This window comes from Antrostomus carolinensis, unplaced genomic scaffold (assembly GCF_000700745.2).
Source record: "Antrostomus carolinensis isolate BGI_N321 unplaced genomic scaffold, ASM70074v2 scaffold6646, whole genome shotgun sequence".
NCBI lineage: Eukaryota > Metazoa > Chordata > Aves > Caprimulgiformes > Caprimulgidae > Antrostomus > Antrostomus carolinensis.
Genome location: NW_010319682.1, coordinates 1351 through 15221, shown reverse-complemented (window position 1 = coordinate 15221; position 13871 = coordinate 1351). Strand labels below are relative to the sequence as shown.

Here is a 13871-nt window from a genome sequence, read left to right as displayed (position 1 = left end):
TAGTTTCTAACTATTTAGTGTGTTTTGTCTTCTCAAAGGATCTTTCAGAAATGTGTGTATGTAGCTTTTGCATATTTTTCTAGTGTTCATCTGTGACTATTCCATTACAAAAAGTCTCTAACCTATAGAAATTCATTTGGAAGGTCACCAAACCCTTGTTAGTTGCTTTTCCTAGAGGGGTGCAATATATCTTGTACAAGCTACGATGCTTTCTGCTAATTGTACTTTGAGTTATTAGCTTTGGTGCAAGTCATTCCTACTAGAAATCACTCTGGTACATCATTTAAGAGAGATTTTTGTGGAGATTTTTGGGTAGTGGTGAGTAGGTCTGAGTGTATCCTCCAAGCACAGAAAAGAATGAGAAGCAAAAACAATTAATACAGTTTGTCTGTATCAAAAGTGAGAGGGAACAGATTAGCAAGAGGAGTGAAAAATCGGTGAAAATGTGACAAGGTATTTTTACTTTAGATTCATGAGGAGAATTCTAATTTTGTGGTATCCAGTTGGTGCTGATTGTGGTCACAACTTGTTCTAATCCTTGTTGATAGGTTTATCATTGGGAAACTTGGACAGCTGTGCATATGCAGATAAATAAAATTTTTAAAAGTTTACCAAATCACTAGAAATTCAAGAAGCTGGGAAAAAAAAGAACATTTTTGGTAAACTTCATTTTATACACTTGTGTAGGACTGCCATGTTTTCCCCTGGACAGTAATGCAGGCTTTGGTCAATGAGACATGAGCTTACATTAATTATAGTTTTTGCTAAGTAGCAGAGCTTCTGCCTACTAAAAGTTTAGGGGCTGGTGCTGTCCTACGCTGTCATTTCAGGTGGCAAAGTTTGAAAGTTTTAGAGGAAACTGGAGAATTCTGAGGGGTTTAAAAAACCAATCAGCACAAAAAAAAAAAAAAGTTTAGCAGATAAAAAGGAAAATTTTTAGTTATGGATTCAAAATTCATTTTTGGCACAAAATTAATGTGTAACTTCACCACGTATTGCTGTGGTTGGTTGCTTTGTTGCCTCTTGTGTAAGGTCAGATCAGACAAGAGTGTTCATAACTTAAAGAAATAATGCTACAGCCTTGCTAAATTTTTGCATTTCTTTAACATGACTGATTATGAGCATGGTTTAATAAGGATAAACATGAATAAGGAAGGATTATGGCAGAAATAAAATGTATGTAGCTGCTCTTTAGCATGAAGATTGATTGGAATGAAAATGTGTGTCATCTTGCTTACCTGCAAAAGTAGGAAAATAATATTTTTCAAGGTCAGTGTCAAAGTAATAAGATCATTTGAGTATTTGCAGTGTGCTTCCAACAGTCTTAAAATACAAGATAACAAATTTTTCCTGCTTGTTAAATCTATGGTATCTTTTCTGAGATTGTCAAGAAGGAAGCCAATAGGGATAGTGATTTATTTTATTTTATTTTTTTTTTACCACAAAGTAAGAGTTAGTCCTTTTTCTCTGTTGGTTACTAGGCTAGCATATCTATAGACAAATGATCTGAGTGTGAAAAGTGGCTGTGCTTTACTGTTGTTCTTCAGGATGTTTAGTCAAGCTGTTTATTTCTAATTTTAATGGGATATTTGAAACTTCTTGAAGAGGTAGAGATGTCCCATCTAAAATTCTGTAAAGTCAACTCCCAGTTTTGTGTTGTAAGCTTCAACTGGTTAGACTTTGTTATAAACTATTTTTAATGAGTTCTTTGAATGTGATTTGAATTATTCTGGAGAGCATTCTTCAGCAGGTATCTTCAACAGTTCTATCTCAAAAAATGAGTAAAGAATCAAAGTGCTTTGGGAATTGTGAAGCTTCTTACTCTAAGGAGACTAGAAATGGAGAAGTAGGAGAAAAGATGGGGACTTTCACTGGGTTTAACAGCGGGATTTTATTATTCTGTTTGGTTAGAAGTGTGCTGATCTGTCTTAAATATAATTTTAAAGATGGTAGATTTATTGTATGATGGTGACTTAAGATCTGACTGATAACTTTTGAAAGTACCTAAAATATTGCAGAGTAGAGCCTATATTCAACTTTAATTGAGTTCAGTGAAAGGTCTGCTATTGATTTGTGATTCATTGAAAACATCCACGTGCCTTAAATAACTATTCAGTCAAGGGCTAATGATTTGGAAAGGCAACTGCTGACAGTACTTGTCTCTTTCATTTTTATTTATGGGAGATTTGCTAGTTGAGTAAGATGTTCCGTAATATTTATATAATATATGATAAGTGTATAACTTCAGATGAGGGCAGCTTGACATTGGAAAGGTTCACAGACTAGTATTTCTCCTGTCTTCTTTAGAAAAAGCATATGTCGTTATTGTAATGCCTCTATGAATGCAGGGGCTTCAAAAAAGATTTCTGCAGTTGCCATGGCTTGAAAAGTAGTTATTCAATGAGTTAAAGCAAGAAGCAGAATTTAAGGAAAAATAATTCTACCATTTCTTCATGAATCGTCATTATTCAGGCTACATCTATACATACAGCCGTTCTCCCATGCACAGCTAATATTCAAGACTCTCTCTATTTCTACTGTCTATAATTAATCTGCTGTATTGAAAAAATAAAAACTTTGTGCTACTGCTTTCACAGCTGCCTGAATATTTTTACTGAGTCTATTTCTTGCTCTTAATAGAAACATCCACTTCTGAATGCGGGAAAAATTCTTCACTTAATACAAAGGTTGTAATAAACAACTTTTAATACTGTAATCTGCTTAGGGGAGGAGACTTTACCTCCTATGTCTGCACAGTGCCAAATACTAGGTTTCTTTCAGTAGGAACTTTTGTGTGCTGGGCGTTGCAGCTATGATACTTTTGGATGTCTATACTGCATGTCAGTCTTTTGTGCTCCTTTGAACCATATTGGTGTTTTTCCTAAGGGTCCTTCCACCACCTCAAGTTAATATGAGGTTTAAAGAGATCGTTCCCAAATTGCATAATTTAACTATGTCATCTTCTGTGGTAAGAGTTGGATTGAGAATAAAGGAGTATATCACAGGTCTCTGAAGGATTGATTGTGTGAGTGAGGGATGATTTGCCTTTGCAGATGCTTTAATAGTTCAAGATTCCCTTCCCATCTGTCCTGGTTTTTGACTGGAATAGAGATAATTTTCTTCCTAGGAGCTAGAATAGCACTTTGTTTTGGTTTCAGCGTGGGATGTGTTATGAGAATAGCATTGATAACATACTAATGCTTTTAATTGTTATTGAAAGACTTTCCAACTTTCCCGTGTTTTGCTAGTCTGCAGGTGCAAAGGGCGTGGCGGGGGGGGCATAGGAAAATTAGCAAACCCAAATTGGCATTTGGATATGTGAGTGGGATATTCCATATCGTAGAACGTCATGTTCAGTATATTAATGAGGGTTGACTGGAATGCTCTGTCTCTTCTGGGATTGTTGCTCCTCTGGGATTGTTATCCCGGAACAGACCAGGCTTGGTCGGTGGGTGGTGAACAATTGCACTGTGTATCGCTCATTTGTATGTTCTGTTATTGCTATTATTACCATTATTATTGTCATTATTATTTTAAGTTTTGTTTTATTTCAATTATTAAATTGTTCTCATCTCCACCACTGAGTCTCCTTACCTTTACCCCTTCAATTCTCTCCCCTGTTCCCTGGGAGGGGAGAGAGTGAGTGAGCGAGTGGCTGTATGGTGTTTTGCTTCCAGCCAAGTTAAACCACCACACAATCTAAAATCCTCCTTATACTTTATGGCAGGAAGATATCTGCAAGTATGATGACGGAGAGAAGCCACAAGATTCTTTTGCTCATGGCAGCTCTGACTGTGTGCTTTACTGTGTCTTGACCAGGGAGGCTTCTTACAGAGTGGGCTGTTGCAGAGAGAAATTCTCTTGTATTGGGACTTGTGAACGTGTTTTACTGCAATACTTTAATATCTGGAAGGGATTAGTAAATAATTAAAGCTAATATCAGTAGAATAAGGATTTAGTGTTTTCCTTAAACACTTTCCTTAGTTTCTCTTAAACTCCTAACCACTTCTCTATTTTTATTTCCTTCCTGTTGGAGTGATTTTTCAATTCCAGCAGAAGAGCACTTAGTAAATCTCAGCTGGAACACATGTACACTTTGTGCATCGTTTGGGATGGGTACCTGCATTAGCACTGAGCAATGCAGGGCACTTTTCCTTTTCTTCTTCACGTGTGTTCAGGGTATTGCACTGCCTTGGCGATGCTGTCAGATCCTCTGGCCTGGAGTGAATGGCTGCAGCTGATGAAATCTTGAACTTTGATCTTTTCTGTAGTAACGCAATGAGCAGCCACCAGACCACCAAGCTAGTCAATTCAGAGTTCTTTCTGAATGTACACTGACATGTGCTTCCTGCTTGGGGTTAGGGAAGTAACTGAAGACTTGCCTTTTACTAGGCAGACATTGTTTTGAGAAGTGCCTGACATATTTTCAAATGGTTTTTCCATTAGTCAGAAGTGATTCTTGAAGTGCTTTTTTCACAATTGACCCAGATCTGTTTTGCTTCAGGAGCTACACTCAGCAGCAAGTTGAATTCTCCAAAATGGGTTTGAACTGGAGGATACTTTGTTCTCTATGCTGGGAGAAATTTAGGGGGGCAAATGTCAATGCTGAAGGTAAAGGAAAATGTATTTGCTTGCTTGAAGTCAGGACAGTAATTTCTGTTCCAGTGTGTGCCAATACAATTTGTGTTCATCACTTCACTGCTCAATGCAGTGTGGATTTAACTTTTCTTTTGTCAAATTCAGAAAACATTTCCCATGTATCATTAAAGGGCCCTTAGATTCCTGGGTGTCTTATAAATGACAATTTACCTTTTATTTTCATGTCATTGATGCTTCCTTCCACAGGAGGCTTTTGACTGAAGTTTTTGATTACTATTAAAGGCAGTAAAGTTACCTCTGCCGACGTCTCCATAAAATCTGTAACTTTATGAAGCTTTTTCTGATTTCTAATCTATCTTATTTGATACTGTTAGTTCTCGTTGCATGATTTCACATGGTGCTCAGGCCTTGTGATTGCATAATATGAAATGAAAATTTTCTTATGAAAATGATTTGGTGCCAGAGGGGAGGCTCAGAGTAGAGGAAATCATTAACATGCAAAAAACTTGAGCTCCAAAATAGCTTTAATTAGAAGTTTATTTCAAAGAGCTACCACCTGTCTCTCATTTTGGGGTTGTATTAGTTCTAAAAATACGTTGTGGTTTAAAAATGTGAAGTAAATTTATTCCTATCATGCTAGAATAACAAAACTACAAAACAACAGTAGCTGGACTTGTGCTTAAAAGTAACACTTTCTGTCTGAGGGACATTCCTCTTGAGGCACAAGCTGCTGAAACTATGTAGAGTACACTAAGTGATTCCATCTGATCTGCAGAGAACACTATGGGTTATATTTTCACTTTATAAATATGTCACTGGGAAAGCCAACTGGCTGCAATAAGCTTATTTGAAATGGACATTTCTGGCTGAGTTGTTGGAAGACTGCATTTCTTAAAGTGAAACATAAAAACTCCATTCACCAGCTACACTTTAAAAACAAATAGCCAAAGGAAATAAGATGACGTATGAAAAACTGGGAAATAAAAGTTCATACAGAATTTAATTGTCTTTAATTACACTTTACGTATAGTAGTTTGGATAACTGGAGTTTGATCCACTAGTACAAGGTAGTTAAAAATCTGAATTTAAAGATTAGTGAGTAGGAACAACATAAATATGATGAACAAAGTGGCAGGTATATTAAGAAGTGATACTGTGTTCTTAAAGGCAAAAAGAGTCATTACTGATTCAGTCTTAGGTGCCTGATGTATATTTGTTTCTTCAGACAGTGTGATTTAGTACTGCAGCATGCTTGGAGACCATTGGAGTGCTCTAAATAACTTATTATATTATGTCATGTTATATTCAATCATATCACTACTGTTAAAACAGGAGATACTCGAACAATGATACTTGTGTGTGATTAGGGATTATGAATGTTAAAGATGAATGCTTCCATGTCCGATATGACATGTAGCTTCGTGTATATTGCACAAGGTGCTATAGTTTTTCTATTCATCATCTTCAAGGTGTAATGAAATTGGTAAGAATAAGATTGATATTCATAATACACATGAAAGCAGAAGCTATTACAACTTGTTACTTAAGCAGTACTCAACACCTCTACTGACCTTTACTTTTTGTTATTGGAGTTGTAATATGTCTACTAGATTACTACTGCATGTCAATTGTGTCTGAAGAACAGAAATTAACAATTAAACTGTATATTTTATACAAGTTTAATCCCTGAAGGTTGCAATTATAAGCTAACTAAAAAGGTAGTTTTTTCACTACCGTCAGTATAATGAGAAGTACCTGAAAAATATATTTGAAAAATATTAGAAAAATACATAAGATTCCTGTGTTAGTAAGGGCATTCACTTTACAATTAAATATCTTTTATTTTTAATTTTATGATATATCAAGCAATATTCAGAACTTTTCAAAACAGTAGAATAGCAGTATGGCAAAAATTTAAATATAATTACTGCTATAATTTTTTTGTGACTTAAATTATTTTATGCACAAATTTTTTTCCCCCCTGGTTTTACCTATATCTTTCTAAGGAAGAAAATATGAAAAATAAGAAGCCTTAAGAAGCAAAGTACACGTGTTCTACTACTGTGACTTTAAAAAAAACTTTTTAAAGCTGATGTCTGTAATCTTTTTGTCTTCAGGTTTCAGGTACCAAGAAGTTCACTGAAGCTAGATAATGAAAGTTAAGGTTCTTGAAATAGGGCAAACAGCTGCACCTTTCTTCCTTAGCACACTGCTGAGGGTAGGAAAATCCATAGGAAACTGTGGAAGGGGAGTTGAAGGCCCTCTGCTCCCAGACTTCCAGGGTCATATTCTTGCTAAAGGTGTAAAATAGAAGTGGAACCAAACAGTTAGCTAATGTAAAGTGTTGAGAGGATTTTCAGTATGGCTTTGAATGCTGAATGCAAATGTTATGTGATTTTTGAGCTAACAGGTGTAGAATAATCATGGTCATATAGACACCTGGATTATGAAGCACTGTTTTCTTGCAAGCCAAATAAAAATGCCACTGGTTATTTGTAGTTGCCGATAACTTTACTTTAAGATAACTATACCTAAACTAGCACCTTTTACTAGTTATCAGTGTTTGTACAAGTTTCTCTGTACTTTTACTGGTTACTCATAATTTTATACAGTTGGCTAACTCACACTTTTCCTAGACTGTATCAGCAGTGTGATAATAATGTCAGCAACTCTTAGGAAGTGGAAGCTGGGTTGTTAAAGTTAAATTAAATTATATCATTAAAGTTGATAGCATACTAGTGCAAAACATCTCAAGTTTCTCTAATAGTTTCCACTGTCTGCTGATCAGGAGTGTGTGATAGGATTAAATCCTGTTCCTGTTGACTCTTGTTCTGTAACTGGGTGCCACACAGAAGAGTCTGTCTCGCTCTCATTAATTCTCTCCCATTAGGTATTTATGCACATTGGTGAGATTCCCCCTGAGCCATCTCTTCTCCAGGCTGAACAACCTCAGCTCTCTAGCTTCTCCTCATCTGAAAGATGCACTAGTTCCTTAATAATCTTTGTGGCCTTTACTGGACTTGCTGTGGTATGTCCCTAGGTTTTGGTTTGCGACATTTGGCCATATCAGTCTTGATACTTTCCAGGTCACCCTTGGCAGTTGCTAAGCTTGTATGGGGTTATTTGTGTGAGGTGGTGATTCACTCATCTGAAACTTTTTTTTAAAAATTACAAATTCAGGATGGTGTCCTGCTATCAGCTCAACAGCCATCAGATATAAGTACCAGATCTGGCTTGGGAGTGGGGAGGAACTATGTGACCTGAGCAGAGGGAGCTGGAGGCCCAGAGAGAGGGAGGTGAGCAGAACTGCTCCTGCCAGCAGTAGCAGATTGGTTTTACTCATTTGTCTACTCACAGCCTTAATGTGCTGCACGTGATACTCTTTGAACTTGTATAGTTGCTACAATTCTTTTATGAACACATTATTTTTCTTTTATTTATTTACACTAATGCTAGTGTCAACTGTTAGTGAAGAAAAGCAGGACATTCAGAATTGTAGGAACCTTGATGTTAAATAAATTTCAAATTCACATATGCATCTTGCTTTATTTTTTTAATTGAAACATATAAGGTACTTATTTGTAGATCACTGTCATTAATTTCTGAATCATATGTTAATGAAGTCATTGCAGTATTCTTGACTAGTACTTCAGAGACACTTGGTATAAGCAGCAAACCAAATGTTCATTCTGACTATGATCAGTAGTTGCTGTGACCTCTTGAATACCACATATTTCAGGTGCAGAATGTCAGCTACAAGTTACGAATAAACCAAACAGTTCTGAAATGTCCTGTGAAGAATCTTTAAGAGGGTAAATGATTCTTAAATACTTAATAAAGCTGCTTGTCATGATTTAACCCCAGCTGGCAACTAAGCACCACACAGCCACTTGCTCACTCCCCCTGGTGTGGGATAGGGGAGAGAAGGGTAAAAATGAGAAAACTTGTGGGTTGAGACAAAGACAGTTTAATAGGTAAAACAAGCAAAACAAAACAAGGAATTCGTTCACTGCTTCCCATCAACAGGCAGATCTTCATCCATCTCCAGGAAAGCACCCCTCTGTCATGCCTAATGGTTAGTTAGGGAGACAAATGCAATCACTTCAAATGTCCCTCCCCTTCTTTTCCCCCCAGCTGTATATGCTGGGCATGATGCCATTTGCTCTGGAATATCCCTTTCGTCAGCTGGAGTCAGCTGTCCTGGCTGTGTCCCTTCCCAACCTCTTGTGTACCCCCAGCCTCCTCGCTGGTGGGATGATGTGGGAAGCAGAAAGGTCCTTGACTCTGTGTAAGCTCTGCTCAGCAGTAACGAAAACATCTCTGCATTATCAACACTGTTTTCAGCACAAATCCAGAGCACAGCCCCACACTAGCTACTGTGAAGAGAGTTAACTCTGTGCCAGCACAAACCAGCACGCTGCTTTATGCAAATCATTTTGGAGGAAACATACTAGTTATGTGTTTGAGGTGCATGTATATGCATATCTAATCTGTATACTGTAGAATATGTTTCTAATTTTATAACCAATAAATTCTATGATTGAACAGAAGCCCTAGACTCTGCTTTATAATTTAAAAAGCCTGTGTAGAAAATCTTAGGAAAATCATAACTCTAAAATAATTGGTCTGTTTAGAAAATGTTTATGGAGATCTATGTCAAAGCCATAATTCTCTCAAAAATTATTGCGTTAGTCACAGGAAACATTTCTTCATTGAAATATTTGCTGTTAACAGAGGTAAAGAGTTTACATTTCACAGAAGGATGCATGACTTTAATCTGCACGTAGAAGAGGAAACATTTAAAATGTTTCAAGTTTCCAGCATAGTGGTACAAACCAGAATGTTATAGATTAAACTTTTGAGACTTAAATCGTCAAATTGGAGTTGCTAGTGACAAGTGGTCACTGGTTTAATGAGCTGCTATAAAGATGATGTATTTAAATTTTCTCACTTGCAGTGGTAGAAAAAATCCAAAGATAAATTGATTTGACTTCAGGATCAGGCAAAATCTCAGTCTGGCTACTTTTGAACAGTGCTTTAACGATTTCCATGTTGAATTACTTTTGTATAACATCTTAGTTAATTACTACAGATTCTGACATTTTTCATCTTAGGGAAATGAGTTTTCATAGTTTCTCAGCTAAGTTTCTTTTTGAAGCAATCAAGGATCATTGATTAATGGAATACTTCTCTCATGTTTAATAAGGAATAAGGAATTTTTCTAATATTGAATAAAGTTCTCTTCTATATTTTAATATGTGAATTTGTCAATTAGAAATGTTATTACTACATTGCTAAAGCAAAATTCAAGTGTTTGATATTGTCAGTTAATGTTATCCCTAAAAATGTATGCACTTTAGGAGTTTTCAAACAGACAAAACCAACAAAACTCCATTAAATAAGAATGACCTTTAAGGTTTTCAGAAAAGTTCTATGTCGAACATAAAGAAAGAAGCAGGTGTTGTGATTAAGTGCTTGAAATGCCATCAATGTTCCTAAAATTACACTATTGAAATTGTTTTGCAGTTCTGTCTATATAATCATTTGTGTGAAGGACTGAAGTATTTTAAGTTTTTCAGTGGAAACTGAGAGTTCAACTTTTCCTTTACCAAATGAACATTAACTACACTTTCAAATGCTCTTCCTATCAAATGGATGATGTTTGCAACAGCATTGGTAGAGCATGTAGTGAATTATGTGCAGAATCTGGAAAGAAAGATGGGAGAGCTTGATTTTTAGAAAATGGAAAAATATGAAAAAAGGCTTGAGAGAGGGCAAGTGGAAAAGACCCAGCGGCTTTACCTTCCTATCATTTTTTCTGTTCTTAGCCTAAGCTAATTTTTTATTTTATGTTTTAATCACAAGGACAAGTAATGTGATGTACTGCTGACCTATTACAGTACTGTTTGTTTTTAAATATTTAAAATTTCTGTGAAGAATCACAATGGAGATGAACAATGTTTTGTGCTGTACTTTACATTTGTTGCTTTTTCAGGTATTGAATATCTCTCTGACCTTGTTACCTTTATCTAAAGTTAAGAATGAAGTTTTAGTCTATTTTTGTTGTGCTTCATCTTCTTATGTTAGAAAACAGTCCTTAAAAGATTGAGGATGAACTTCAGTGAACAGACAATTTATTTGGGTCTTCCATGCATGTAGAATAATTCCCAAGATACAATGGAGTATTTTAATGGAGGAGAATAGACATTTTGAATTACAAGTATTTCATGTTGTGTTTGCCAGACAGGAGCTTATCTCTGAGTTCAGGAGAGTTACTTCTATCAAGTTCAGAGGGTGTTAGTCTTGCTGGTATAGCTCTCTCTGAATGCGTGCAAAATATTGTTGGTTTGAATTGTTACCCTCGCATATGAAGTGCAAACTGTGTAGTCAGCTTCTGTTCTCAGAAGTCTTCCAAATGAGACTTTGAATTTAGATTGTCAGACTTGGGGCATGGCAAGTCATGTCTTAAACCATGTGTGGATGCTGCTAGATAATGGACGAGGGTTGAAGTAGTTTACTCCAAACTGGATTTTTTTATTTGATTTTTTTTTTTTTTGGTCTTGTTGGTAACAGAGTGGACCTGTTTTGCTTTTTCTTTCTTTGAAGACAGATGATGTGAATGCAAAGAGTAGAAAACCTTACCATTGGATTATTTTCACAATAATACATATTCGTAGGACTTTCTGTTATATTGCTTAAGTAGACTTGAAAAAGTAGAATAGGTTATTTTTAGATCACCGTTGTTATGACTGCTCGTAAGGTGTAGAGGCATTTAAGAACCAGAATAATTTGGTGTTTGAGGAGTATTGAAACATTTCTTTTAACTGAAATTGTAATAGTTCTATCTTTAGAAATTTTGGGTTGAAAGAAAACATTAACTCTTTTGTTGCTCTTAGTGTATTCTGAATGTTATTCACAAAGTCTAGTTTGTTTATTTTACTAAGTAAGCTATTATTGAGACTAGAATATTTTGTGCTCTTCCTTATAGTAAACACTCATGTTAATTAAAATGAATCTTATTTGTGTTAGGATTACTTACGACTACACTTTTAATTTACTAACGATTATAGAGTTAAATTTATATAAATAACATGGCTTTCTTTTCTTTGTATTTCTTTCTTTTGCTTTCCTTAGGTCGAGATTTGATATGCATACAGTCCATGGATGGGATGCTCATGTTGTTTGAACAGGAAAGCTATGCTTTTGGCCGCTTTCTACCTGGTTTTCTTCTGCCTGGTCCCTTGACTTACAGTTCTCGAACAGATTCTTTCATTACGGTGTCTTCTTGTCGACAGGTTGAGAGTTACAAGTACGTGTTCATGCTTAGTAACTATGTCATATTTGGGTGCTCTTATCTAGTATGTAAACAAATTCAAAGTCATAATGTCTAATTTTTATTTCCTTTGGATCCCAAAGCAGGTGAGAGGTAGTTGCAGGAAAGAAGAAAAAGAATGTTGTATGTTTTTGAATGATTACTCTCTCTCTGAGTTCAGCCTAATCTGTGCTTTCAGTGCTGGCTACACCATACTGCTTGAGAAAGATGTTCCTTCCAGTTGTTTCAATGGGATTTTAATTTTGATGCAAATAGGTGTTAGTCTGATGAATCTCTTCAGTTTTCAGAAGAGATTTGAGATAGGACACTGGCTTTTGTGATCAGAGGATCCTCTCAAAGGAATGAGGGCTGGTGGGGAGAGATGGAATCCACCTGACAAAGCTGCAGAAGAGGCTTGTTAACCTCCTTGACTGCTAGACTGAGGGATAGGTGCTAAATCCAGTGTGCAAGTGATGGTCAAGTGCACGAAGGGGGATGCTTTCATAATACCTTGGAGAAAGTGGGATGAGTGGGGCCCCGTATTAGTTGTGTATTTACAAACACCTACAGCCTTGTAGATTCTGGATATTGCATGAGTGGATTATAGACATCGTGTATTGTTTTCTTTATGTCAGAGAAGGTATATGTGTTGTAAGAAAAAGTAATTTAATAGAATACTGGTGCCAGTATGCTTTTATCTCTGGGATTGCAACCACTTCGTTTACTTAACAGATGTGCTTGAGAGTGTAACTATTAGCTGTAGCAAATTGTATTTCAGGGTAATTTAGGAGTTTTTTGGTTTTTTTTAAATCTTAAGAGAACAAAAGTTTATTGTTTCTTAGAATCCTAATTTAACAATTTGAAAATATGTTGGTTTCTTGCTTCTGTCTTTGTGGTCTAGACTTCTATCCTCTAATGTATTTAGCTGTTGAATGTATTTTAATGTGAGATAAAATATGAATAGAAATGTTTGGTTTAATTTCTGCCTTTACACTTAGCTGTTATCCTCAGTGATATTTGTCTTAACATCTTTGCTGATGATAGATGTGTTGCAGTAGACTTTCTAACAATCCTTTTAGGTTGTGCTTTTTCTGTGTATGTATACTCATAATATAATGTTTATATTTTATTTTTTTACTTAATGTAGGAGTATTAACTGCAAAGATATATTTTATTTTTTTTACTTTTTAAAACTTCCCATAACAGATACCAAGTGCTGGCATTTGCGACGGATGCTGATGAAAGACAAGAAACAGAACAGCAAAAACTTAGTTCTGGAAAAAGACTTGCGGTAAAAGCTGTTTATTTTACATAACTTGTATGGTACACTGCATATATGTTAAAAAGACCAATGCTAATTAACAAATGGAAACATTGTCTGCTGACAAAGGACCTGATCCAATTGCCACTGAAGGCAATGGAAAGATTCCAGTGAAGATTTCTTTGATCTTCAGTTGTTTAAGGTTGGGCCTTAAAACTCACCGTTGTTCTAAGGAGGAATAAAAAAAAACCCCAAAAAACCCAAAACAAACTGTGTACTGGAAATAACTGTTTCTAAGGTGGTGTTTGTAATACAGAACCTAAACTGTAATAAAATAGATAAATAGATACACCTGAAATATGGCTTATGTTTTTAAATTAAGTCTATTTGTGACTTTGTATTGGACTTAAAAAATTAACCTCATTCTACTGGAGAGTCCTTTGTACTTAGAGAAACTCAGCAGTGAAAAATGTTCCGTAAATAGTCAGTATCCTGGACTCTTTTTGTCAAAAACATGTGGAATCAGTAGTCTTCAGGAGGTTATTAAGTTTTAAACAACTATGATTAAGTTGTTTAATATTTGAGCTGCCTCCTATTGAGAGGAAGAGAATTTAATTCTCTGTGGTCCTGCAGTAGAATTGCTTGTCTACTAAATACACTGCATAAAATGCTAGATTCAGCATATCTCAGGTATAACAG

At 35.7% G+C, this 13871-nt stretch overlaps 1 protein-coding gene across 1 annotated transcript in view; it reads left to right on the top strand.

Annotated features, from left to right (window-relative positions):
• BBS9 (Bardet-Biedl syndrome 9) overlaps positions 1–13202 on the top strand; it is a gene marked incomplete at its 3' end in the record, with an annotated part of 29332 nt that extends 16130 nt beyond the window's left edge. The window contains exons 5-6 of the mRNA XM_010169330.1: positions 11734–11976; positions 13118–13202. Of these exons, the coding sequence (XP_010167632.1) occupies positions 11734–11976; positions 13118–13202 (328 nt within the window). The remainder of the gene's footprint in view (positions 1–11733; positions 11977–13117) is intronic.
• Positions 13203–13871: the final 669 nt, after the last annotated feature.